The sequence below is a fragment of the Atractosteus spatula genome, chromosome 5, assembly GCF_055471065.1.
Source record: "Atractosteus spatula isolate fAtrSpa1 chromosome 5, fAtrSpa1.hap1, whole genome shotgun sequence".
Taxonomy (NCBI): Eukaryota; Metazoa; Chordata; class Actinopteri; order Semionotiformes; family Lepisosteidae; genus Atractosteus; species Atractosteus spatula.
The window spans coordinates 64,544,428-64,568,721 of record NC_142710.1 but is presented as its reverse complement, the minus strand read 5'-3'; the positions used below and the strand labels follow the sequence as shown (position 1 = coordinate 64,568,721).

At 49.6% G+C, this 24,294-nt stretch overlaps 2 protein-coding genes across 2 annotated transcripts in view; both read left to right on the top strand.

Annotated features, from left to right (window-relative positions):
* The window catches only part of rassf1 (Ras association domain family member 1), a 35,146-nt gene extending 22,150 nt beyond the window's left edge, over positions 1–12,996 (top strand). Inside the window, exons 4-7 of the mRNA XM_088916882.1 lie at positions 9,731–9,835; positions 9,988–10,273; positions 11,110–11,225; positions 11,849–12,996. Of these exons, the coding sequence (XP_088773008.1) occupies positions 9,731–9,835; positions 9,988–10,273; positions 11,110–11,225; positions 11,849–11,995 (654 nt within the window). The 3' untranslated portion in view covers positions 11,996–12,996. The remainder of the gene's footprint in view (positions 1–9,730; positions 9,836–9,987; positions 10,274–11,109; positions 11,226–11,848) is intronic.
* A 1,996-nt stretch (positions 12,997–14,992) lies between these two features.
* Positions 14,993–24,009, top strand: LOC148835468 (tumor suppressor candidate 2-like). Its single transcript, XM_088916881.1, has 4 exons — positions 14,993–15,272; positions 16,001–16,280; positions 17,222–17,342; positions 17,721–24,009. The coding sequence occupies exons 2-4, from the start codon at positions 16,129–16,131 to the stop codon at positions 17,784–17,786; spliced, it is 339 nt and encodes a 112-aa protein (XP_088773007.1). The 5' UTR covers positions 14,993–15,272; positions 16,001–16,128; the 3' UTR covers positions 17,787–24,009.
* Positions 24,010–24,294: the final 285 nt, after the last annotated feature.

The window sequence follows — 24,294 nt, the reverse complement described above, 5'->3', positions numbered from 1 at the left end:
GCAGCAGCAGCAGCAGCTGACCGCTTCCTTCGAGATGACCTGGGGCAGCACGGCCAGCAGCGGCTACTGCAGCCAGGAGGACTCGGACTCCGAGCTCGAGCAGTACTTCACCGCGCGCACGTCCCTCGCGCGGAAGCCCCGCAGGGAGAAGGTGAGCCCCCCCCCCCCCTCCTCCTCCTCCTCGCGCCCGAGCAGCACTTCCGCGTCGCCGTTCTCGTTCTGCGGCACGTTAAAAAAAAATTAATAAATACAAGTTCTGATTCTGACACCACCTCCTTCCCCCCCTTATTTGTTTTTTTTTTTGGTGAATATTATTGATGAGGTTTTCTTTGAAAATCAGGACCCCCTCTCCTCCCCCCCCCCCCCTTTGCTGTTTGCATTTTGAATGTATTTCTTTTTTTTAAAAAAAAAAGGCGAAAGCGTTGGGTATCCGTTATGTCTGGGGTTCGTCCCTAAATCTATTTCGTGCGTCACCGGGGAGAAGAATCATTCGCTCTTGTACGCCCTTGCATTTCCTGGGCTTTGAAAAGTACACTTATTGTAATTGTCTTAAACCAAACGATTACGTCAGCTAGTTTTCAGAGCAGGGTGAAAGTCCCGGAGAGCTTCATTGGGCTGGTTGTTGTCGTTGTAAAATAAACTCATGGATTGTTGGATTACATCAACTAGATTTAGTTTTGCTGGGGTTTTGTTTTTTTAATGAAACACGATTGCTGCTTCTCAGTAATATGTCATGTGGTACGGTGCGGTCTTTTATTTCTGTTTTTCCTGGCCTGAAAGAGAAGGAGAATTGTATATGTGCCGTTAATGACCGGGTAGTTGAGAGAGTGTGTGTGTGTGTGGGGGGGGGGGGGTGACAGACTTTTTCTATCGGCCCCAGACTGTAAATCCCTGTTCTAGGTGACGCATTCATCTCTAATCGTGATTGTGCTGCTCTTGAGTCATCCAGCAGGATCGCCCGGCGAGGTATACGGTTCACAAACCATATGGCTCGTCTGGCGCGATGGACGAAGTCCCTGCACGCACGTTGTCTGTTTCTCGAGGATGTGGACACGGGGCTTCGCGGCGTGGCCTGACTCGCTTTCAAATTAACACTTAGCTGGCTGCTGTGCATTTGACACCTGGGCCTTTCGCACAAAAGGCAAACCGACCCCCAGAAAGGATGAGATGCTTCGGACAGTCGAGCATTAGTGCGCCCCTCGCTGTTGCCAGCATACAGTGTCGTAACCTTTTCTGCGTGAGCCGTTGACTGATGAGCTTCAGTGATGAGCCGATCTCTGCTTACTTTCACTGGCGAGGATTAGCTTCTGTGCAGAACAGATCAAAACCTTTTTGACACCTAGAAATGCTGCAGTTTCCCTGGACTGGATTCTTCGTGTATTATTATTATTATTATTATTATTAATAATAATAATAATAATATCATCATCATTATTTTGGAAAGGCTGTCTGTGCCCGTCTGGGTCAGGCCGACCGCTGTGTGTGTGTGTGTTAATGTGTTAAACTGGGTGGTGCTGGTTAAGAGAGTCATTTTGGGGACTGTATGTGTGAGACTGAGCGTGTGGTGTGACAGACGACTCTAGTGACAGCCCTGTCTCGGATGAGTCCCTGGGGAAGCTCCCAGTCCGGCAGTTTTTCTGCAAAAAATAAAACGGGGCCTCTTAACACACCTCTCAAACACAGCGGAGCTTGTACTGCCTTCTAAGGTGAGGACGGAGTCTGCCGAGCTCTCCTGCTGCCAGTGGTGGTGTGGCCTGTGTTGGGCTGGGCGGGGGGTGTCCTGCTCGTCCTGAGCCGTTGGAATAGAAACGCCACGGCACCTCGCTGAAATTGAGCGTTTTTTCCATGTGCTTTTCAGGTGCCGGCGCATCATCGGTGCGGTGTCCCGTGCAGGTTAATTTGGGGTTCACATGGCAGTCGGTGGTGGGGTTACAGGGGTTCAGGAGAGTCCTTGGAGTACAACCGGGGCTGTCGGGCGTGCAGATCAACCAGCTTTTCAAAGAAGCAGCGAGTCGTCGAAGCTTTCCAAATCGTGTGACGTTTTCTCAAAAGCGCATCTGTAAAGCAGGGGTTAAAGTGGGCCTGCCTGAGGCCTCATCGTGGAAAAATTCACTTACAATGTTTTTGCTCTCCGGCGATGTCTCCCAAACGCACTGCAAGCATGTATGTGAGTTTCGCCGTGTTTGCGTCACTCCGAAGCCTGTCTTGTTGAAGTCTTTGCTGCAGAGTGCTTGTCACACAAGCTGATGGGCTCATCAAGACCCGCTGGCTTTGTGATTGACTATTGATCTGTTGCCACTGTGGTGTTGATTGCCCTGTAATTGCAGAGGCGTTCTGGTTAAGCCCTGCAGGAGGACGGAGGTGGCTTAGTCCAGCGAGTCTGGGTGTGATTCCAGCCATGCTCACCATGCGTCAGTCTAGGCTGTTGTTTGAAATAAATGCATTAGCATGAGAGTCCTGGGAGCTGCCTTTGTGTATGGGGCTCGCCAATGTGTTTCCTGCTCTCCTTTTCCTTTAGGAAGCTCTGCCCCCACCCCCTCGTCTCCTCCTTCACAAGCCTGTGCTGTTTCTCCCTAGAGCTCTGTGCAGGGGGCTGCACACCCGTGTCTCCTCTCTCCGTCCTTGTCCAGCATCCACACGCCTGTGTCTCCTTTCTCTCTCTCCTTGTCCAGCGTCCACACGCCTGTGTCTCCTCTCTTTCTCTCTCTCTCTCTCTCCTTGTCCAGCGTCCACACACCTGTGTCTCCTCTCTCTCTCTCTCCCTCCTTGTCCAGCGTCCACACGCCTCTCTCTCTCTCTCTCTCTCTCTCTCTCTCTCTCTCTCTGTCCTTGTCCAGTGACTACAAGCAGGAGGGATTTGTTACACAGTTAGGCTGGTTCCTTCATCCTTTCGGGTCTGAATGCTTCAAAGACGCAGTGTGGTTGGTATAAATGTCCCTGAAAAGAAAAGCCATTGAAATCCAAGTGTGTGTGTGTGTAAAAAAAAAAACAATTCAGGGGGACTTCTTTCAAGTCACTTCTGACCTTTATATTTTTTCTGAACCTGCCATCCTGTTCAGTGCCACTTGCACCTACACCACTTGTCCACTTTTGCACTTCAAAAACCCTCCCTGGGCTGGTGCTGTCCTTCAATGGCATGAAGCGACACCTGAAACAAGTCCTTGTCCACCCCCTCCACCTCCAGCCTACCCCTCTGCCAGCGTGTGTTTCAGAGCTTCAGCTCTGTCATTTCCACATCTAGACGTGAGCTCAGTGACTAAATCAAGGAGTCATCCCACAGCTCGGAGAGTTCAGCTCTGTGAATTGTTAGTCACTTTCTGGGGGTGGTTTCCTTGCCTTGTTTTTCATCTTTATGTATTTTTTGTGCAAGATGTTTACACTTATGCATATTTCAGCTGCAGAATTGCAATATGAAAGCCGAGAGGTGAACTATTGGCGAAGGCAACCTATCTGTAAAGTTTCTTAAATGACCCTGGACACAATGGGGGGGAAAAAATAAGTTAAGTTTAAACTAGCTTTTTTTATTTTTGCACTGTAGCTGTGTAACACAGCCCTCAGCAGCTGCTGGAGTTTGCTGGGTTTGATTTTTTCCCCTAATGAAACTGCATGTGTTCAGGTCAGTGCTGTTTCCACTTTTTCAGTTATTATATATTTCCTCTCAAGACTAAATGACGGGAGGGAAATGGGAGCAGTTGGATTATTATTCCTAAACTTTTGTGCCTTGGAAGAGATCCGAGACGGAAATCTAGGACCTGCTGCGTGTCCGGCTAGCAGTTCCAGTCCGAACAGGATGGAGAGGAGGCAGGGCCGTGTGTGCAGAACCCAGGGGTCAGGGGTCGTCAAGTGCTTCCTCCCAGCTGTTCCTCAGGGTAGGGCCTGGGGTCTGGGGTCTGGGACATGGAAGGAACTGGAGATCCACCCTGAATGTCAGGTTTGCAGGCGGGGCTGCTGGGAAGCTGGGCGAGGGTGACAGCTCTGGTGGAGAAGCTGCACAAGGTGGCTGGGAAGACTCTGGAATGGACAGAGCCCCCCCCCCCCCCCCCATTCTCAGCAGCTGCACTGCATTTCACATCCAGGAGAACTTCGGGGTGTGAAAGTGCACGTGGCAGAGCCTCTGAGTGCGCTGACTGGGCCGTATTGTATGTGGCGCCTGCAGAGCTGTGTGAGGAAGGTCAGGTCGTGCCCATGGAAAATTACCCATGACTACAGTGGAAAAACCTGAGACATGTCAGATGCAATCAGGAGTTTCAATAGAAGTATTTCACAAGCTTCAGGTTCAATACTTTATTGCCATAACAACTAGTTGCATGGTATTTGGTTTAGTGAGCTCATACTGTTAGACATACAACACAAATATACAACATAGAGCCGATAATGCATCCACGCAACACGTTCACAAACCGTCCTGAATACTGTGATTTATTTGTTATTACAGTGAGGCTTGACGGAATAATAACGAGCTGTGCAAAAACAGCATCTGCAATTTACTCCGGCAGCCTCCTCCTCTGGTGTTCAAGGTGTTCAGTGTTGAAGTCATGACAGATTTGATGATTAACACAGCGTGGCCTGGATGAGAAGAGCCCAAGCTTGTCGCTTAGCAGGCTGTAATTCGCATGGATCGTTGTTTTCAATTACCCCATCACGAGATCTCGGGGTAAACTATACCCTGTATACCTGCGCTGCCCATGGGAAGTGTTGTTGTCGCTAATCGGTGGCGTTCAGCTATGGGATCTCGTTGGCTCTGTCGGGCGTTCCTTGTCTCGAACGTCAGCTGTTCCTCCCTGCACGCCCACGAAGCTGGACAGCAACACGCAGGGAGTGACCCCCGTCTTCAAGCGAAGCGGCCAGCCCCCGATTGCTTCCACGTAAAGAATGAAAAGGGAGCGCTGTGGGGAGAGCAGAGCACTGCAGACCATCTCAGGCTCTTGCACGGCTGTGTTTATCCTTTGTCGCCGAGCGCCGGCGGTGTTCGTCCCTGTAGTGTCCGGTCGCGTCCTCTCGTTCCTGTGTCCCCGCTGGGTCTGAAGCAGCCAATTGGGCTGGACTTTGCAGTCTCGGCCCGGAGCGTGGGTGCTTTTTCCTGGATCCCACCGACCCCGTTACCCCGCGGGGGTCCCGGAGCCTCTCTCTCCCTCGCAGTGATGTAGAGTGACACAGCAGAACGGGGAGGGGGGTGGCGTTCCTCAGCCCGAAGGCAGAACTGCAGCTGTTGGATGGTGACGAGTGCGTCTGGGAGCTGTGACTCCAACATGAGGAAGCGTTCTTGTAAAACAGTGCAGGCATTGTGGCCGCGCTTTCCCTTATGAGCACAGTGTTGTGGAACGCGGATCAAGGTGACCACAGGCTTGGCACGGCTCCCGGTTTCTCATGCATGCCTCGTAAAGGAGTGGAGGCGGGAGCCGAGGAATCTGATTGGCCGGCGCTGACATCATAGGATTGTGTCCTTAAATGTCGACAGGAAGGGAGTCTGATGCAACTGGGAGTTAATCGCTGTGGGAAAGTGGCCCGGGCGGGGAGCTGTGGAGCGGGAGAAAGACAGGAAGCCGAGGGGCTCTCGCTTGGTGACGCGCCTTGGCTCAGACACGACTCCTAAGAGAGGAGGGCGAGAGTCTCGCACTGACCCTCTGAGGCTGTGAGTGACCAGCCCTGTGCTGCGAAGTGGACAGAGCAGGGTCCAGGAAGCGAGGCCACTCTCCCTCAAGAGCTGGGGGGGGTGAGGTTCCCAAGTCTTGGAATACCATTTCCAGGGGAAACGCTTCCTGAATACTTCACGAGACTTTGGTGGCTCCGGGTCGCGGCCCGTTTGAAAACAAAAGCCTTTTCAAATGGCTAAGGCATTAACGGCAGTGGCCGAGCTTTCCCTTTCCCAGAGCTCTGAACGAGCTCAAGCTACAGAACCGTCTGCTTGCTCCCCCCACGAGCTCATGAGACCGAATAGAAAAGCACAGTGCTGTCCTGGCATTCAGAGACAAAACTGCTCAACTCATGCACTTGTAGTGATTTGCTTTCATCTCTGGCCAGGCAGTCAGTCCCTCACCTCTTCACAGTTTTACCTGGTGAGGTTAGGTTGTTTTGGGGTGTTTCACCGTGTCCGAGTCAGGAGTATAAATGCACAAATGACCTGTCTGTGCGTGTCGGTAGACTAATGACCTGAGACTTGAGCACACTGAGCAGACACAGGTTCCCTTGCCAGTGTTTGATAGTGGCGACAGGCAGGAGCACGAACGGTTTATTATTTGAAATTAGACAGGTGGAGCACTTGGCCTTTTGAGAGCCGTTGTCTGTCAAAGAATAAACGTGGAGTTGAGGTGTCCTGTGCTTTCAAGTGTTTTCTTGTGTTGTGCCTGAAATGCGTCCCCTTGCCTTGTGTACAGCTGTGGTCCCAGGCTCTGCTCCTGGGAGAGCACCCCTCTTCTGGGATTTGTTCCAGCCAAATACTTCATCACAGTCGAACTGATTCAAGTTTTTAGTTTGGGGTATTTTCCAAGAATGTTTTCAGCCCTTAAAAGGTCAGATTGGATACGGAACTGGCAAACCCTGTACCCGTTTCTGATTCACAGGTCCTCCCTGCGTCAGGTGTCCCGTCTGAATTGCAGCACACAGGTGGACATTGTGCTGTGGGCGTGTCTGACATGTTGTCACATCCACTGTGGGTGATCTGTAAGAGCTCTTCAGTCTCCCCTCAACTTTGCTGTCTTTCTGAATGAGGGTCTGTGTGTTGAGGTTATATTTATGACACTCAGGACTGACTGAGAGAGTGTAAACTTGCAACTCAACTGTTATCAGTTGTGAACAGTTCTGTATTCACCAATAGGAGAGATTGGGAATCTTTGAACTCCTTACTTACTAGCGCAGGTCTCAGATCGGTCGCTGATAAAGATAGCGCCGCATGCTCTTAACTACTCTTGTTTTCTTATTAATTCTGTGCGAAACGGGAGCGATCCATCATGTTTTGTATGTGATTATGTGATGTAATTGCACACTGTGGGATAGGGATCATCCCACAGGGCTCCCTGCCCCCTCGGTACAGATGCACACAGTAACAGACGTGTTCAGAAGACAGCCTGCACAGCTAGGCAGATTCTCCGCACCTCAGCCTCCTTAAAAAAGGCGTCCTCTGCACGTGGCCTTGCCCGGTGTGAGACAGCTGCGCTCTGATCGCTGGAGAACGTGGCAGTGGAATCGGAGGAATGCAAGTTGTGGCTCTGGAGCTCAGGATGAAAGGGATGCCGGACGGTTTCCGAAGGCTTGCTTGGTGGCAGTAAATACCTTCAAGAGGAATTTGATTCCAGCATTTCGGTGCATTTGCTCTCTGAAGCTTGTTGTCTTTGACCTGTTTTTCAGTAACTGAAACAATGAAGTTGCAGACCTGTAGGTGTTACAATAAATTCTATAACTGCTTGAATAAGCATGCTTGTTTTTTTTTTCTCCAAGAAACGTGCTTCACTTTTTAATGCAAATGATATATTTTATGATATAGCCCTAGATCAGTATTTTGAGGTGACATGCTCAGTTTATGTTTTTCTTTATGGACATGGTGAGGTGGCCTCTGACTCTCGAGTGTAAATCGCACTTTGCAGCAGAAGACACTGATAAATTGCCGTCCCTGTCTGAGGCTGTCTTCTTCCTGTTAAGAGAATGAATACTGAACTCCAGGGCAATTATTGAATTCAGTCCTCTGATGATTGGGGCCAGTGGCTATTGAGGAACATGAATAAGGGCCTGTGCAGCACTCAGTGAGCCACTGCATTAATCTCCCTGTTGACAGCACATGTTACTCATGCGATAAGTGCTGTGTCTGTGCGGGGGGAGGGCAGGCTCTCCCTGTCTGATTTCTCTGGACGTGTGGGGGGGTGGATTGAGTCTAGACCCCAAGGAAGGGAAGTCCAGTTTGCCCCTGCGCCTTGCCCTGATGGCTCCTTCAGTGAAGCACGCGTGAAGGACTGGGCCGTGGAGATTAAATCTCATCTATCTGAGCCCGTTTTTGAGGATGTGTGGTTTTTAGAAGTGGTTGCCTCCCCAATCTGAAATGGGGAAAATGCAAGTGGAGTTCCTGTTCGTTTGTACCTCTAAAGGACAACCTGAGCACATTTTTCCTGCAGGTTGACCTCCCCTTTAACCCCAGGAAGTGCTTCACTATGCTTGACACCTCCAGTTCCTGACATTCTGGAGGGCGGAGTGAGCTAATGTGCTCACGCCGTGGTCTCCAGAGAATTAGGGGTTAAGGATTGGTAGAGCTTCTGGATGAGAGTGTGAACCGGGGTGCAGATGCCCACTTTAATCCGATACTTGTGACCGATTGTCACGGGACGTCTCTCCGGGGCCCTAGGGCTCGGCGCATCTGTGCCATTAAGATCAAGCAGGCGGCAGGGCGAGCTCGTGACAGTGCTGGCCTTGTGTTTGTGCACAAAGCGCATCCTGTCCACAGGCCACACCATTGTCACGCAGGACGCTGGGGATCGAATACCTCGAGATTTCGACGTTTTAAATACAGAGTAAACCGGCGGAGAGCCGCTTGACTTAACGGTGTGCTTGAGGAAAGAGGAGGAAGGTTCTCATGCATATTAAATTCAGCTTGTAGGTTATTTTGTGTGCATGAGTGCCTTCTTGCTCGGGGGAAGAAAAGCCTTATCGTGCACAGCTGGTCCCACCAGGCTCATATTTATTTGTCCATTTTTAATGTGCCCATCGTGATAAATCTGCCACAGCGCAGCTTCTGTCAGAAGTAAACAGTATTAAGAAATTGCTTTCCTAAGATATGCGGCACGTTCCCCACTTTCCCACTTTCTCTATACAGACAAGAACCGCTGTTTTTTTTTTTTTTTTTACATTTTTAGAGAACGGAGAACTGCATGTTCAGCAAATAAAATTTTAGAAAAACAATTGGATTAAAGGGTTCTGAAGTCTGGAAGATTACAGGAGTTCTGTATGCTTGCGTTTCTAAGGAAAGGTAGTTTCATTTTAAACTGCCTTCCCAATGTAGTAGAGAAGCGGAAAACGGACGTACTGGGTTCTTATGGAACGAGGGTCGATGGCAATTTTAGCATAACAAAAATATAACATTTAATTTAAAAAAAAGGCACAAGTGAAAACAGCAACAAAAGCACAGCATAGTTCAGAACGGACAGTGTCAAAGAGGATGTTTGTTAATTCCCTGACTTTGACCTAGTGTGCAGCTGGCAAGGAGGAGCAATTTAATAGGAGTAAAACGTGCCCGAGACCGTCACTTTGCTCTCAGCTGCCTTCAGTTGTGCTTCTGAGGCCGTGCGAGAAATTGGAAGAGGAATTTGGCAATAGTGGAACGTTGTTGTCAGCTGTCGTGCTTTAATACTTGGTCAATTTTTGGACCTGAAATGATCTTGGCAGGAGAAAAGCATTTTCTCCTGCATTATTTTTTCAAAGCTAGTTGGGGGGGGGATGAGGTCAAGTTTTTCTTGCTTTTAGTATGAAAAGGAGGAAGGAAGAAGCAGTCTGGCTGAGGCAGGCGCTGCTCCGAACACTCGTGAAGTGTGTGCCGGTGGTGCATGGCGCGCTGCTGCCATCTGCTGGAGGCACTGACCATGCCTGAGGAGCACAGGGTGTGAGGCTGAAAATTAGACTCTTGACTCTGCTATTACCGGAACTGGATTGCCTTTGCTGTGGCCGCGAATGCGATGTGGCATTTCTGGAGTGCGCGGGAGGCACGGTGGACAAGCGAGCGCTGAGCGTTGTGGGTCTTTCTCCTCGGCAGGACGAGCAGATCGAGTGGAGCAAGCAGGAGCTGTCGCTGTCCGAGATTGAGCAGAAGGTGAAGGAGTACAACGCACAGATCAACAGCAACCTCTTCATGGCCCTGGTGAGTGCTGGACAGAGGCCACACACACACACACACACACACACACACACACGGTTCAGGGGTCTGAAATCGGTCTCCAAACTCGGCTCCCGAACGGCAGGCCGCACGGTCCACATCCAGCCTCAACCTAGCTTGTGGTTCCTATCCCGCAGAACAAGGACGGCTCCTACACGGGCTTCATCAAGGTCCAGTTCAAGCTGGTGCGGCCCGTCTCGGTGCCCCCGCCCCGCAAGGGCGCGGCGGGGCAGGACCCCCGGAAGGGTGCCGGGGTGAAGAGGCGCACCTCCTTCTACCTGCCCAAGGATACGGCCAAGCACCTGCACATCAGCTCCCGCACCCGGGCGCGCGAGGTCATCGAGGCGCTGCTCAACAAGTTCACCGTGGTGGACAACCCCCGCAAGTTCGCCCTCTTCGAGCGCACCGAGCGGCACGACCAGGGTGAGGCGCCGGCGGCCGCCCTTTTCTCCTGCCTCTGAAAGAGACGCCACACTGTCTTGGAATGAGCTGCATCCCTCTCTGTCAGGCTTTGCTGCTTTTAACAAAGGGGATTCTTCTGTAGTTAAAGGGGCAGTGTAGTCCCAATTTCTCAGACCGGTTATTACATCTCCGTAACAAAACAAATTCACTGATGAATTTCAGATTCAACACTAAATCGTTAACTGTAGGGGAAGTGCTGTAAGTCGCCATGTTGTCGCAAACTTGGGGTCAAGTTCCCTTGAATTGCACCATGATTCAACCCTTCCTGCTCACTAGTCTCCCTAACGACTAATGCGACGTATGAGTGAATAAAAATGGGTTGTGCAGCAGGTATTTCACTGCAGAAAGTTTCCAATATGATCAACATGCAGGGTTAGCAAGTAGTGTTTGACGGCACAACCTTGTTGATATCGAGAGCAATATTTCTATTGGATCAAAAGAGAGGTATTCACAAGCCTGCATGTTTACAGCGTAATAGGGCCGCACTGGAGGTTTTGCTGCCTCGTTCTGAATCGCAGAACATAGAGCTGCACATACAGTACCTGGAAATTTTGTCTATTTTGTGATGTCAAGTGGAGGTTTCACAAGTTATTGTCTACATTTGACTTGTATTGCGGTTTGAAATGCACTCATCAGTGCGGATTCTTTCTAACCCTGAAATAGAAAATCAGCCTTGAAGTTCCCCTTTGAAACGGTGGGGGGCGAATGAGCTGTGATCGTCTGTAGCTGAGCAGCTCTCTCCGTGTCTCTCTCTCTCCTCTCCCTCGCTCGCTGGCTCCGGGCTGCCGCGTGCGCAGTGTACCTGCGGAAGCTGGCCGACGAGGAGCGGCCGCTGCAGCTGCGCCTGTGTGCGGGACCGTGCGAGAAGGCGCTCAGCCTGATCCTGAAGGAGAACGAGACGGGAGAGGTCCATGTGAGTCACTGCCGCGCCCCTGATTTTCCACGCACCCCGACCTCCGAGATTCTTACTCTTTTTCCTACATAGAATAAGTAGTTCTGATGTCTTTGGGGAGCCGAGGAGACGTTATGAGACTACCTGTTTGAGCTGCAGAGTTTAAGAACTATTCACTGGTTCGAGCTTAGGCCCTGTCATTAGCCAATTGGAATTCCCCACGTGGCAGCATACGATTGGCTGAGTGCCGCTGGGCTTGGCACGTGATTGGCTAAGCCCTGGGGTTGCTGTCTGTAGTCTTGCAGCGACTTCAGCAAGAGTTGCACCACCTCCTCTCCAGTCAGTGCTTGCTCTCCTATAAGTTATTGTAAAGCTTGTGTCGTGTCAAATGCCGTTTGACTGATGGGTGAGCACGTCGGACTAGTGTGTGCGAAGATCCTCGTGTTCTTTGTTCGCTGCAGAGGCTTTAACTCGAGAGCCGTCATGTTGCACAGTTGGTCATTCCAAACTGGTGGGTTATAACACTGGGGTGGGGGGGAAACGGCAATGAATCACGTGTTTGGTAATGGGTGCTTTTCTGCACCTTCGCATCCTTTTATCGCGTGTTTCGCGCGCCGCTCAAAGTTCGTCCCCTCTGCCTCCAGTGGGATGCCTTCACGATGCCCGAGCTGCGGAACTTCCTGCGGATCCTGCAGCGCGAGGAGGAGGAGCACGTGAAGCAGATCGTGCTGCGCTACGCCCGCGCCCGCGACAGGATGAGGGAGGCGCTGGCCAGCGTCACCCCGGGCTGAAGCTGGCCGCGGACGGTCGCGGTGCTGCCCCGGGGGGTCACTAGGGGGCCCTCTGTCGCCTTTATCCCAAAGATCCCAGCTGACCTTGCGCGCGGATGGACGTGACGCCGAGCCCTGCGTGGGTGGTGGTTGTCCTGAGAGAGAGTGAGAGTGGGGAGAATACAGTTTGTGCCTTCGAATCCAGAGTGAGAGAATGAGCGAGCGAGCGAGCGAGTGAGCGAGCCTGACCCTGGTGTGCAGTCCAGCTGTCGCCAGGCATGTAGGCCTTAATGGACTCCTGTGTGCTTCCAGTGCTTCGCACTGAGGGGACTTGGAACTGCTTGGGAATTTGTACTTGGGGGGTGGGTGGGGGGGGGGGGACACTCAAGCCCATCTTCTATCCCCTTTCCCTGACAGCAGTGTCTTTTGTGGTGTTGCGACTGGCGCAAGCCAACCAGCTGTGTGTCCGGAGTGTGCAGCGATTGGCTGTGAGTGGGTGTGACGTCTGACCGGTGCACAGTGTGAGTCCCAGGACTGATTGTGGAGCAGCTCTGTCGACTTATCCGGGACACCGAGAGACTTGATAAAATTTCAGTATCCCGGAGATGATGGTCTGCCAATGAGGGGTTGCATTTTTCAGGATGATGGGACATCTTCTTGCAAGACTGTTTCTAAGGGGTGTAACGTGTGTGGTGGCTTTTTTTTTGTACCGTTTCCAAACTGTTGTACCTGTTTTTGTTCCTGTCTTTGTAAATGTGATGTTCTCCAAGGGATCAGCCCTCTGTTTCGTTCCTCTGTCCCCGTTCTGGACAGCTGTCACAGTCTGGGAATGGCGGTTTCATCTTTGCCCTGAGTGAACTGAGGGGGAGAGGCAGGGTAGCAGATTTCCAACCGGGGACGTGAGCTTCAATGTTAACTGTTTTTCTACAGCCAGTTGAGAATGTTTACACACCCCTGAAATAATGCAAAATGTAAACCTGCCAGAATGACTGCACAATAAATGAATTAAACCAGAAAAAAAAGTCTTGGGTTTTTATTCAATACAGCAGGTAGAAGTGTGTCCGGAGTTCACAGATGACGCTACGTCAAGTCCCCAGTATTCGGGCTGCTGATTTTCCAAAGCATGAGAAAGACGGGTGATTGGGAATCTGCTTGGTACTTTCCTCAAGGGATATAGAAAGTTTAAGGACAAACCTGCTGTATATTGAGAAGATGAGAACTCCAGCTACCAACACATTCCACCATTCCCTTGTGACAGCCGTTTCTTATCAAAGAAAGCAACTGGGTTGGATTAAAATTATTTAGAAAATGGATGGATGCTTGTTTAGACTTTTAACTTGTATCGTAAGTCAGGCCAGAGCGTCATAAATACCAATAGCCACTCCAGGAAATTGGAGGAAACCCACATGAACACAGGGAGAACATACAAACTCCACAGAGACAGCACCCCAGGTCCAGAATTGAACCCAAGACCCCAGCACTGCAAGGCAGTGATTGTAAAAAGTGTGCCACCGAGCTACCCAGTAAATTAAGTCATCTATGAAAAGTGAAAACCAGTGAAAAACACTGTTTTTCGACACAACCAAGTCTGATAACCACAGCGCGAAACTACCACGAGTTAGAGTATGAATGTCTTCCTCTCTCGTCACTTTTTTATGCTCTTATAATTACGAATTTCAAGTTCAGTGCTAATAATTCAAATTAAAAAAAACATTATTGGTATTGCCAAACACAATCGATGAGTAAAATAGTATTTTCTATACCAGGAGGTTACTGCAAGAAAAGGTGTGGGCAAAAACTTGTGTGGCTTTCATTAAAAGCGTGTTGAGTGAACTGTACTAATGTCAGGCATAATATATGTGTATATATATAATTTAGTAAAATTATCATTTATAATTTATACACCCTAAATATAGTTTAGGGTGTATAACGCTGCCCTAGGCTAGGACTGTTAGCCCTTCATCTGCTCGTCTATGGACAGCATGTTGCTCCATTGTACTTTTTGGACACTCAATCTATATACCTATGCACATTTTGCACAGATTTTATTGTTTTTACAGTGAGTATGAGCATATTTTGCACACACCTATGTATTTGTATTTATTTTACTTTATATTTATTTTGTATTACTGTACATATTTTAATTTTTCATCTATTCTGATGTCTGTTTTTGCTCGTCTTGGGCTGGACTGCTGCAACACATCGATTTCCCTTCGGGATCAATAAAGTCTTATCTATCTAATATGGTTGGTGCATTAGTTACACTAATAATAATAATTCCTTACACTTCTGTAGCACTTTTCTGGACACTCCATTCAAAGTGCTTTACAGGCAATGGGGACACCTCTCCACCACCACCAGCAATGTGTACCCCCACCTGGATGGTGCAATAGCAGCCATAGTGCACCTGTACACCCCCCACACACCAGCTCTCGGTGGGGAGGAGAGCAGAGTGATGAAGCCAGTTCAGAGATGGGGGTTATTAGGAGGTGATGATTGGTAAAGGCCAGGGGGAAATTTGTCCAGGACACTGCGGTAACACCCCTACTCTTTTCGAGAGACACCCTGGGATTTTTAATGACCAGAGTGTCAGTACCTCAGTTTTACATCTCATCTGAAGGACAGTGCCTTTTTACAGTATAGCGTTCCCGTCTCTATACTGGGGCATTAGGACCCACATGGACCGCAGGGTGAGCGCCCCCTGCTGGCCCCACTAACACCTCTTCCAGCAGCAACCTTAGCTTTTCCCAGGAGGTCTCTCATCCTGGTATTGACCGGGCTCACACCTGCTGAGCTTCAGTGGGCTGGCACAGTAAGAAATGAGAACCAAATATGAATCACCACTCTAAAAAAATCAAAAGTTTGTTCAACGGTCAGGCAGTAAGGAACACTTTGCGGAAAACATGACATTTTTCTGTTTTAAAGAAAGCCAAAGACAGACGCGTCATTCCGCTATGGGCGCTCTCCCTCGTCATGTGACAGGGGAAATCTGGCGCCGGAAGTGAGGTAGGCTTAGTTGCTGTGTGTGTGTGGTTGTAGTGCAGACTGTTTTGGCAAAAAAAAAAAAGAAAGAATAAAACTTCAGGTAAAGATCAGCTTTTTTTATTTTATTTTTTCATTTTTGGGGGTGGGGGAAAGAGTTGTTTCATTCGAATCACGGGGCCCCCGGACTCGAATGAGCTTTTGGGACTACCGGAAGACCCCTGCTCAGGACAATGTTGGGAAAGACATGGTGTCAGTCGTGTCTGGCTAAACATCAGTAACGGGAAATAAATAACTGGCTGTCGGCGAGGAGCAGGTTGGTGATATTTGACCTGCTGTCTCTGTGGGGGGGGGGCAGGCATTCAGCTCTGGGGTTAAACCACGGGTACAGGGGCGTCAGGAACCCCGCAATAAAACGGGGGGACGATATCTCCACAGCTCGGCACAGATAAAAGCAATGACATTAAAGACAGCGGGTTGCGGGTGGAGAAATAATAGTAATAATGACATCAGTACTGAAAGTAGTATTTTTACGGGTCACGGGCCGGGAGGCGAGGAGCTAGAAAAATCCGGGGCCCCCTCGACCGATGATGACTTGTGAGCAGACGTAGACTGTCTGGGTGGGGGGGGGGGTAGATTTAAAAAAAAATACCAACAAACTACTGCATTGCATGGGCTGGACGGAGGACGGCGATGAGTTCGTCATTGTCATAGCGAAAATGCATTTAAAATGACGAGGGCACGGAAGCCGGGTGTCTTCTGGGAGCAGGGATCTTCTGCAGGAGTCTTGCAGCTGTTGGAGTAAATCTCAAGTGTCTGGTTTTTAGTGCGACGCCGTAGCAGGGGAGACGGGTACCCACGCGTGGAATGACAGCACGGGGGGTTTGTGTGGAAGGAGTGGGATATTGGAACGGTTCTAATGTTATTTCAGAATTTTTCATAGGCTGTTTATAGTTAGAGCTGTTGCCGTTATTGGTTCTGTGTGCAGTGATTTGTTCTTTTTTTTTGTTTTGTTTGTATTTATGTCATTCTGGGGAACATTAGGACTCCGACACATCCGGTATAATAAAGGATATCGGGGGAGTTAGTTGTCCGGCGAACATTTCATCACCCCCTCCCAACTGACTCCGTCCGTCCGTCCGGGCCGGGAAAATAATGTTCCGGCGCTGAAGATGGGAGGCAGCGGCTCCAAATCGAGGGGGTTCTGGCCTTTTGCCGGGTCCGGGACCGGTCCGGACGCGGCCGGCGGCGGCGGGCACGAGCAGTCCCTGGCCCGGCTGCGAGGCGCCCGGAGCGCGACCCCGTTCGTGTTCACGAGGCGGAGGTAAACACCCGCGCTCGGTTCGGTTCGGTTCGGTTCGGTTCAAGTTCAGCTCGTTTTGCAATACTAGAGTCATCCCGTAGAGTTGGGCAGCTGAAGCCTCAAGCGGTGCAACATGCTGTACGACATGTTTCGTGCGTAAACCGACATACGGACCGTGAAACGATTATATAAGTAACGCTGTGCAATGCTAGGACTCTGTCCTATACTGTAGAGAAAATAATCAACTCATTGGGAAAGTATTCAAGTACATTGCAGACTTGGGTTGTATGGCACTTAGCATCATTCAGGTGTTAAGAGAAAGTGCTCTTTTTTACAGCCCCTGACGTGTCTCAAACGCGCGTCTGCATCTGAGCAGTCGAAATAAGTGCACGCCTCTGGAGCGCAGTGCGACCCTGTGATTCACTGGGGCCGCTGTGCGAGACCAGGGAGTTCGTGGAGATCCTTCCTGTGGCTGTTGGAAAGACTGTTGCTGGAGAGACACCAGGAGCAAACGCAGCACTGAGTCACCCCTTAACCCCTTTAACACTTCTCCTTAACAGCAGTGATAAAACGCAGAGGTTTCTACAAAGAGCTATTGCTTCATCCTTTTTATTGTTACACCCCAGGGAGCTAACGGTTTCACGAAAGGGCGGTGAGACCGTTCTTGTGCAGTGAGCGGTGTGACTGTAATGCCATTTTTTTTTGGGGGGGGGATGCGGGGTTGGTTTTCCGTTTGCTGTGGCTGTGGGTGCCAGACTAGAGGAGGGGGGGGGGGTGATCTCTCGGAGAGGCCCGGGCACGGGCTGCGGCCTCTCGGCTAGGACTGTGCGCCGAGGCCCGGCTGCAGAGAAGTTGAGGCCTGGCCCGCGGGCCTTCCTTGTCCTGTCTGTGTTTCCCCTGGACGTGTCTGTGACCCTGACAGAACGACAGTCACACACCTCCCCTCTCCCCCTCTCCTGCAGCTCTCTGTACTACGATGAGGACGGGGACCTGGCTCACGAGTTCTACGAGGAGACCATTGTGACGAAGAACGGCCGCAAGAGGGCGAAGCTGAAGAGGATCCAGAAGAACCTCATACCTCAGGTGAGCGGGGGGGGCCGCAGGCGGACGGGGCGGTTTGGGGTTGGGGCGGGGCTGGTGGAAGAGGGGTTAGGGCCGCCAGGCTGTGCTGTAATGCCCATCCGGGATGGGGACGGTCCCGTCTGCTGGAGATGGGGCGATGGCAGATCACAGCTGCTCTAACGAAGGAGGGGGGGGGGGGCCTGGCAGAGACCGCCTGAGCTGACCCCAGTGTTTGCATGCGGCTCACCCGCCTTCGTCTGTGGGAAGAGCGCTTTGAGCCAGTTTAAAGCCCCAGACGTTTTGAAAGCAGACTGTTTGACGTCCGAGTAACAAATGCTAATAGTTTGTTGTTGTGTTTTTTGCCTTGCCTCCTCGATTCTCTCCGGCTCCTCCCCACAGGGAATTGTGAAGCTGGATCACCCACGGATCCACGTGGATTTTCCGGTGGTTCTCTGCGAGGTGTGAGGGGCGGCACCTCCTCCGGCACCCTCCGTCCCCTCCGGCCCTTCTTCCTCACCCCCCCCAGACCCCCAGCCACCCCGACCCACCCCACTCCACCCCCCCCACCGCCACCACCACCACCACCCCGGACTCCGATCTTCGACTGTGGTGACTCTCAGCCGCGTGGGATGGTGCGCAGAAACTGTAAGGCGTGCCGGGGGAAGAGGGGGCGGGGCTGGGATTTGTGGGTTCCTGTTCACCCCGATGGGAGAGAGACCAAGGCGGAGAGCTTCACAAACAAGTGCAGCCTATAGAACGACAGCCCGTTCCCCCACCCCCCCCGCCGAACACACAGGCCCTGTGCGCCCGAGCTCACGGGTTCTTATGTGGGAGATTTTGCTCCGTCTCTTCAGCTGGCGCGGCATCCTTGGCATGTGAAAAATCTGAAGGACTTGTCTCTGTTTTTGTTTTGACTCCCGTTTCCCCGAAGCTCCGCGCTCGTCTCGGCGGGGCGCCAAGGAGAACAGACTGGAGACGAAAACGCGAGTCTTGCTCGTGAGGCTGATGAGAGCTTCACGTTATCCCCACCCCCCCCAGCCCAACGGGAAAGCAACAATTCGTTTTTGTAGGGAGTGAAGAATGGGGGGAAAAAAAAATCCGTCAGCATCTGTATATCTCAGATGGAAAAGGAAAGGAAAAAAAATCACTTCTTTTGTTTCGAGTGATAAGGAATGAAGCCAAACTAGGAATCTATATAAATGTTAAAGCTGTGAAACTTTTTTTTTTTTAAAGGCTAGAGTGGATAGAGTGTGTTTTGTTTAAGAGACTTTGATATTAATATTATTATTATTATTAAAGGTACATCTCGTTAGGGAAGAAGGGCCCAACTGCTTGGTATAGTTTTTAGGTAATAAAAAATAAGAACAGCGTACCGAATACCAGGATGTTATACCATGCATGATGTGAACCTGAAGTGTAGTTCTGCTTTCCAAATTGGCCAGCTGGATAATTGGAATTAAGATGGAATTTTATCTTTGTATTTGACATGTAAGCTGGTCTTGACTAGCGTGCAGCTTTTGCAGAAAGAAACCGTCTAGTTTCCTAACGTCCCTTCAGCATCGAGAAGCGATCAGCGGTATTTTTCTTCTAAGGGACTTTAGAGGCAAGGCCATTTCTCATGAGATCCATTTCGGCTTTGTTTTTCAAGCAGGCTCTTCAAGGACAGAGGTTTCAGTAGTTTGTGTGGCTTGAGCTCGGATTCCAAGCCGCTTGTCTGCAGGCTGTGGGTTCGGGTGACTTGAGCGTACCTCGCCGTGCAGATATATGAAGTGTACGTCAAAAAGTGCAAGTCACTCTCCCAACACAAGGTGGCAGGATAGCACGACCAGCGGAAAGGTTTTCCATTTCTTGGCAGAGAGACTGGAAAGCTAGAGGGCCCATCCTGTGTAGGTGAGCCTTGTCTGACAAGGGGCTTGCACTCTTGTATCCTGTTTTCATTCTGGGCTGGCTGGCTGGTGTTGAACCCTCTCCTCCAGACTCCTGCCTGTTGTCAGCAGCTATTAATCAGCGCAGCGGAGATAACGGGAGGGAGGAAGGTCAGGCTTATCGAAATTACGAGAAACCAAGGAAGCTCAGCAGATTTGCTGGCTTCTGAAATGTGTCCAGCAGCAGCAGGGTGGGGAAAAAAACCGCCCCGCGCAACGCTGAGGGTGCGAGGCGGGGGCCTGATAGCTGTGTGACCTCCGCGGAGGCGACGTGAAGCCCCGGGAAAAAAAACACTTCCTGAAAGTGTTGGACCCCGTTAATCTGCTGTTTTTTTTTTAATGGTGCAGCAGTCGTGTAAGAGCTCGGCTTTCCGCCCATCGAATGAAATGTGTCTTTCGTTCGGCTCGACTGCTCACCCACATGTGGATTAAGCTCTCGGTGTGCTCCCCCGCGAATCTCAGGACCGTCACTCGTTACTGTTCTGTCGTCCTTTGTCGTGTTTCGTCTTTCCACCTGTTTTTAGGTGTTAGCTGACCTCTTAATAGCGTGATCTTCTGATTCCAAAGAAATTGCGCCAGGCAGAAATGGGCGTCGCCGCCATCATCATCATCTGCTGCGTCAACAAGTTTACAAAGAAACGCTTTGGTCCAGCTCTCCGCTCCCCTGTAGTGAAATCAGAATCTCCACTTAAAGGAGGGCTCCACCTTTGAAATGGTTTTTTGTTAAAAAAAAAACCATGCAGCGGAGCACACACCCCAGCAAAGCACAATAAAAGAATGTGACGCGAGAGGCTCTGACACCTGATGGAAAAGCTTTGGGCCAAGCCTGTGTGACCTCTGTAAGACTGAAGTGGGATACGCGTTGGATCTGGGTCTGGAGAGTAGGTGGGTTTGCAGCCCAGACTTTGTGGAACTGAGGAAGTCGGTGGGAAGAGCAAATCTGCCTTTTAAGACCTCATGCCCAGTCTGCAGACGGGGCTAATTGTCTAGGTTCCCCTGCCCCCACTCAGTGCTTTAATCTTCTTTCGGCCGATACGGCTTTTTCATCCCTTCCCCTGAAGGCTCCCTGCTGTTTTAAAAATGAGTCAATAAGCAGGAACCCCCAAGCCTTGCGTTCAGACGCAGAAGGGCTGGAATGTCTGTAATGACTTCTGTGTGCATTGTTTTTTCAGGACTCTGAGTGGCAGCACCACAGAAAGGCTGACACAGGCGCACCGCACAGTGCGGAACTTGTTCGGAGATGATGAGGCCTTTTTTTTTTTTTTTTTTCCGAAAGCCGAAATTCTGGCGTGTTTCGTACATGAGCGTTTACAGACCAAAGCGGTCAATGGCCACTTCCATTCTCGACAGCAGTGGGTGCCCAGAAGTTCCAACTGGGACGCCTCCAGTCCCGCATAGGAGGTCCTGGCAGTTCCTGACTGTCCTATTCACTCGCAGCGAAGGCCAACATCCTGCGTTTTTATCGTAAGCCATTCGAAAATGAGGGTGAAGCCTTGAGCGCGCAGATTTAGAGAACCCTGGATCTTGCTTTGAATGTCAGCGTTGCCCCACAGGAGCTCTTTTTATAGGAGAGGAATGAGATGCTTACGAGGTGCATTCAGCACAGAGTAAACCACAAAAATGTGAAACCCTTTGTTGGCTAGAGCAGAGGGGGGTCTCCAACCCTCGTCCCAGGGGGTCCCAACTCAGTCTTATAGGTCGCCTGGTTCTAAAGATTTCCAACATCTGTTATTGGTAAGAACATAATCTGTTCACTGAAGAAAGCTCTGGTCCTTGAGGTTTAAAAAGTACTTGGGAGTGCGGTCCAGTATGGTCTCTAATTTATCACCTGCTTTAATTGTTCATACCGAAGTTGTGCCAGGTGTTTAGATTTAACGGTTAGGTACCTGAATCTGCTGGACAGGGGCTGTCCAAGGCCCGTGTTGGAGACTGTGCTGGAGGAAGCATAAATTCAACTTTCCAGTACTTTTGCCAAAACCTTCCCACTGCACTGAGACATGGCTACCGAGAGCCTCCTAAAACGAATATATTTTGCAGAAAGTACTCATCAGCTGGATGATTATACAGCAGACCCTGGCAGATATAGTAATTGGAGAATCAAGTATCACTTAGGATATGTGGGTTTTGGTGGGGTGAATAATTAATTGTGAAAATGAATGAACTGATAGCCCAGCCCACTATGCCTGGTGTTCCTTGTTAATGTTTCTGTTTGCTTTTATTTTTCTGCCAAAAATATGACGTATGCAACGTAGGAAGAGCGCACTGATATTATGCTGGCGGTGTGACTGGAAATCTTTCTTTCTTTGTCTTTGCTTGTTGAATAAGCAGGACCGATCAAGGTAGCTCATGTGCGAGTTCCTGCATGAATTCCTGCTTATTGTCTGGGAGGAAGAGCACCCATGAGATCCTCTAAGTGCTTCCCCTCGTTATCCTTCTGTACAGTTTCTGCAGAACTGCTTCCCTTCATGTTTAGGTCAAGAGTTCTAGATCATTTTCCTTTTAAAAAAAAAAATCTGCTTACAGTACCACATTTTTTTAAATTAACCCATTACTAAAACAGGAATTATTTCCTTAACTGCTTATGTACTGTCTGTACAGTACATGATAAATTGGAGACCTTTTTGGAAGCAGTGTATGGATATAGTGTGCTATATAACTGATCCATGCTTCACTCTTGAAAGCTGAATTGTCCTTTAGCAGCAGCAGCAGTTCTCCATTAAGTTGCATTGTGTTTAATTTGAGCCCCCACTCCTCACACTCGTTAACTGAGAATGCCTGTAACTTGGGTAACACTCTGATAAGACTGTTCCCTGTAGCTCCTTTTTGAAGAACACTGAGTTTGGTTTTGATGAGACTTGCTCCCTCTTTTATTACAGAGGCACCCTGACTTTGTACTAAACTTGGATGAACATTCATTTTTACTGGACTTGGGAGAAAAAGTGACTCAAAAATAAACAAAATGCAAGAAAGATGCCAGAGTGAGTGTTCTGTAAGGAACCCTGTGCGTAAGCTGTCCTTTTAATTGCTAGCAGATGAAATGTATTTCCCTGTAATGCTGTGACTTCATTCACCCATTTCCTTTTCTTGAAAATATGTAGACATGTTTACAAAGCATAGCTGAACCCAGGCTCAATCTCCCTGCTTATATCCAACTGCACATTTTCTCATATTCACTGTGAAGTTCCTGCAAGACAGGCCAAGACTGAGGTGTTCACAGGTGTCAGAAAGCCAAGATGAAACGGGCTTCCAAGACAGAGTGATTAGGTGGAGTGCCGTTTGGTTGTAAATCATAAATCTCCCCCACAGCTCATCATAGTCCAAGGCTTTGAGCCACATACACTAATTTGCTTTTAGTCTGGAGGTTTGTCCAATGACATGGTGTTTTGTGTGTGTGTGTGTGTGTTCACGGCACACGGACAAAGAAATATTCGTAATTACATTTGAAACAGCCCTGGCATTCCTTTCTGCTGCACTGCAGAAATTTGCTCCTTTACTGCTACTGTAAACTGAACGTTAACAGGATAAATAAAAACCAAGAAGGAGCTGGCTGCATCCGAGCGCAGCGAAGTGGTGGATCGGGAGGACCATTTGTTGAGTAACCCAGGTGTGGAGCATAGCGTCAGTGTGTGTTTAGAAGCGTAAACCTTCAGAAATGTACTTTTGATCTTCCTGGTTTTCATTGCCTCTTTGACCTCAGGACAGTTGGTATTTGGCAAGATTTCCCTTTGGTAAAATTTGAATCGTTTGAAACAAACCAATCAAAATCGTGGTGTTTGTGTGTGTGTTGGGGGGGGGGGGGGGTGTCGAGTGACCACAGATTTGCGCGCGCCCGCGGCCTGTATTTAAATTTGGACTTGGCGGTGTTCTGGATTGGGGTGGTCGGGCGTTTCTGGTCCTGTTTTACAGCTGTAGCCCCTGTGACACACGGGGGGAATGAGCACCTGTGGACGAGCCCCCGTGATGCTCAGCTGTCAGAGCTGCTGCTTATTCGACACACCGAGAGCTCTGCGGCGCTTCACAGGAGAGTGAGCACTGATGGGGAGAGGGGTGCTCTTTATCAGGCCCTGGCGAGTCCCAGGAGTCCCCGTCGTGCTGAATGTCGAGAGACCTCGAGCAGTGCTCACTCGGGTGCAGAGGCACCTGGAGATGGTCTGGGCTGTTTTTGTTTTAAAAAGTCTCACCAGCTGACTTTGGAACACCCTCTTGGTCTGTGATTCGTCCCAACTGCAGCAAGCTGTTCAAAACTGTCACGTTGTGGTCATGTCCGCAACTGACTGGCAGCATTTGTGCATTTCCGCTGGGCTTGACTTCGGTGTATAGAAATGAACATAAAAAACATGTAATCGTTTAGAAAGGGGGAGCAGGAGTGTATTTTTAAACAAAGAGACATTAATGCATTATTCTGACAGTACTTGGCTATGTCATGATGGAGATAAACTGACACGTGCTGGTACAAAAACAAAAAGGGATGCTGTGTTCTTAAAAGTACTGTACTGTGTAAGTGCATAGCTGTGGTGTCCTTTTCCTTCAGGCAGCACTCCCAGTTCATGCAATTGTCTGCTTACTCTCAGTGTATATATGAAATGATACAATGTGTGCACCACTAAGTACATATCGCATAATTTGGAGGTGGGGTGAAAACTATGTGCGTAGATACAATTAAAAATCAGTTTGATATTTATGGATCTTTTTTTTAAGTTAAAAGAATGTTTAATTATGTTTCGATTGTCTTTTTTTGTTTTAAAATAAAGCTCTTCAAGTAAGACGTTTGCGATGGTGATGTGTGTCATTTAAGAGTTTATTCAGCCTGTGGCACCTCCTGTGCACACAGTTGTGCTACAGCCGACTCCTTAATTCAGTTGATAATTAGTAGGATCCATTTCGGAATTAAGCAGCTGACTGTGTAAATGTCCTGCAGTTGAGGACATGGAGCACTTGATATTGAAAGCAGCAGCTCTCTAGATTGTGCTTGTAGGATCTTTCCAACGAGCTGGACATTAAGATGACAGGCATGGTGTGAAGCTGCTGTTGGGGATGAAAGATCATGT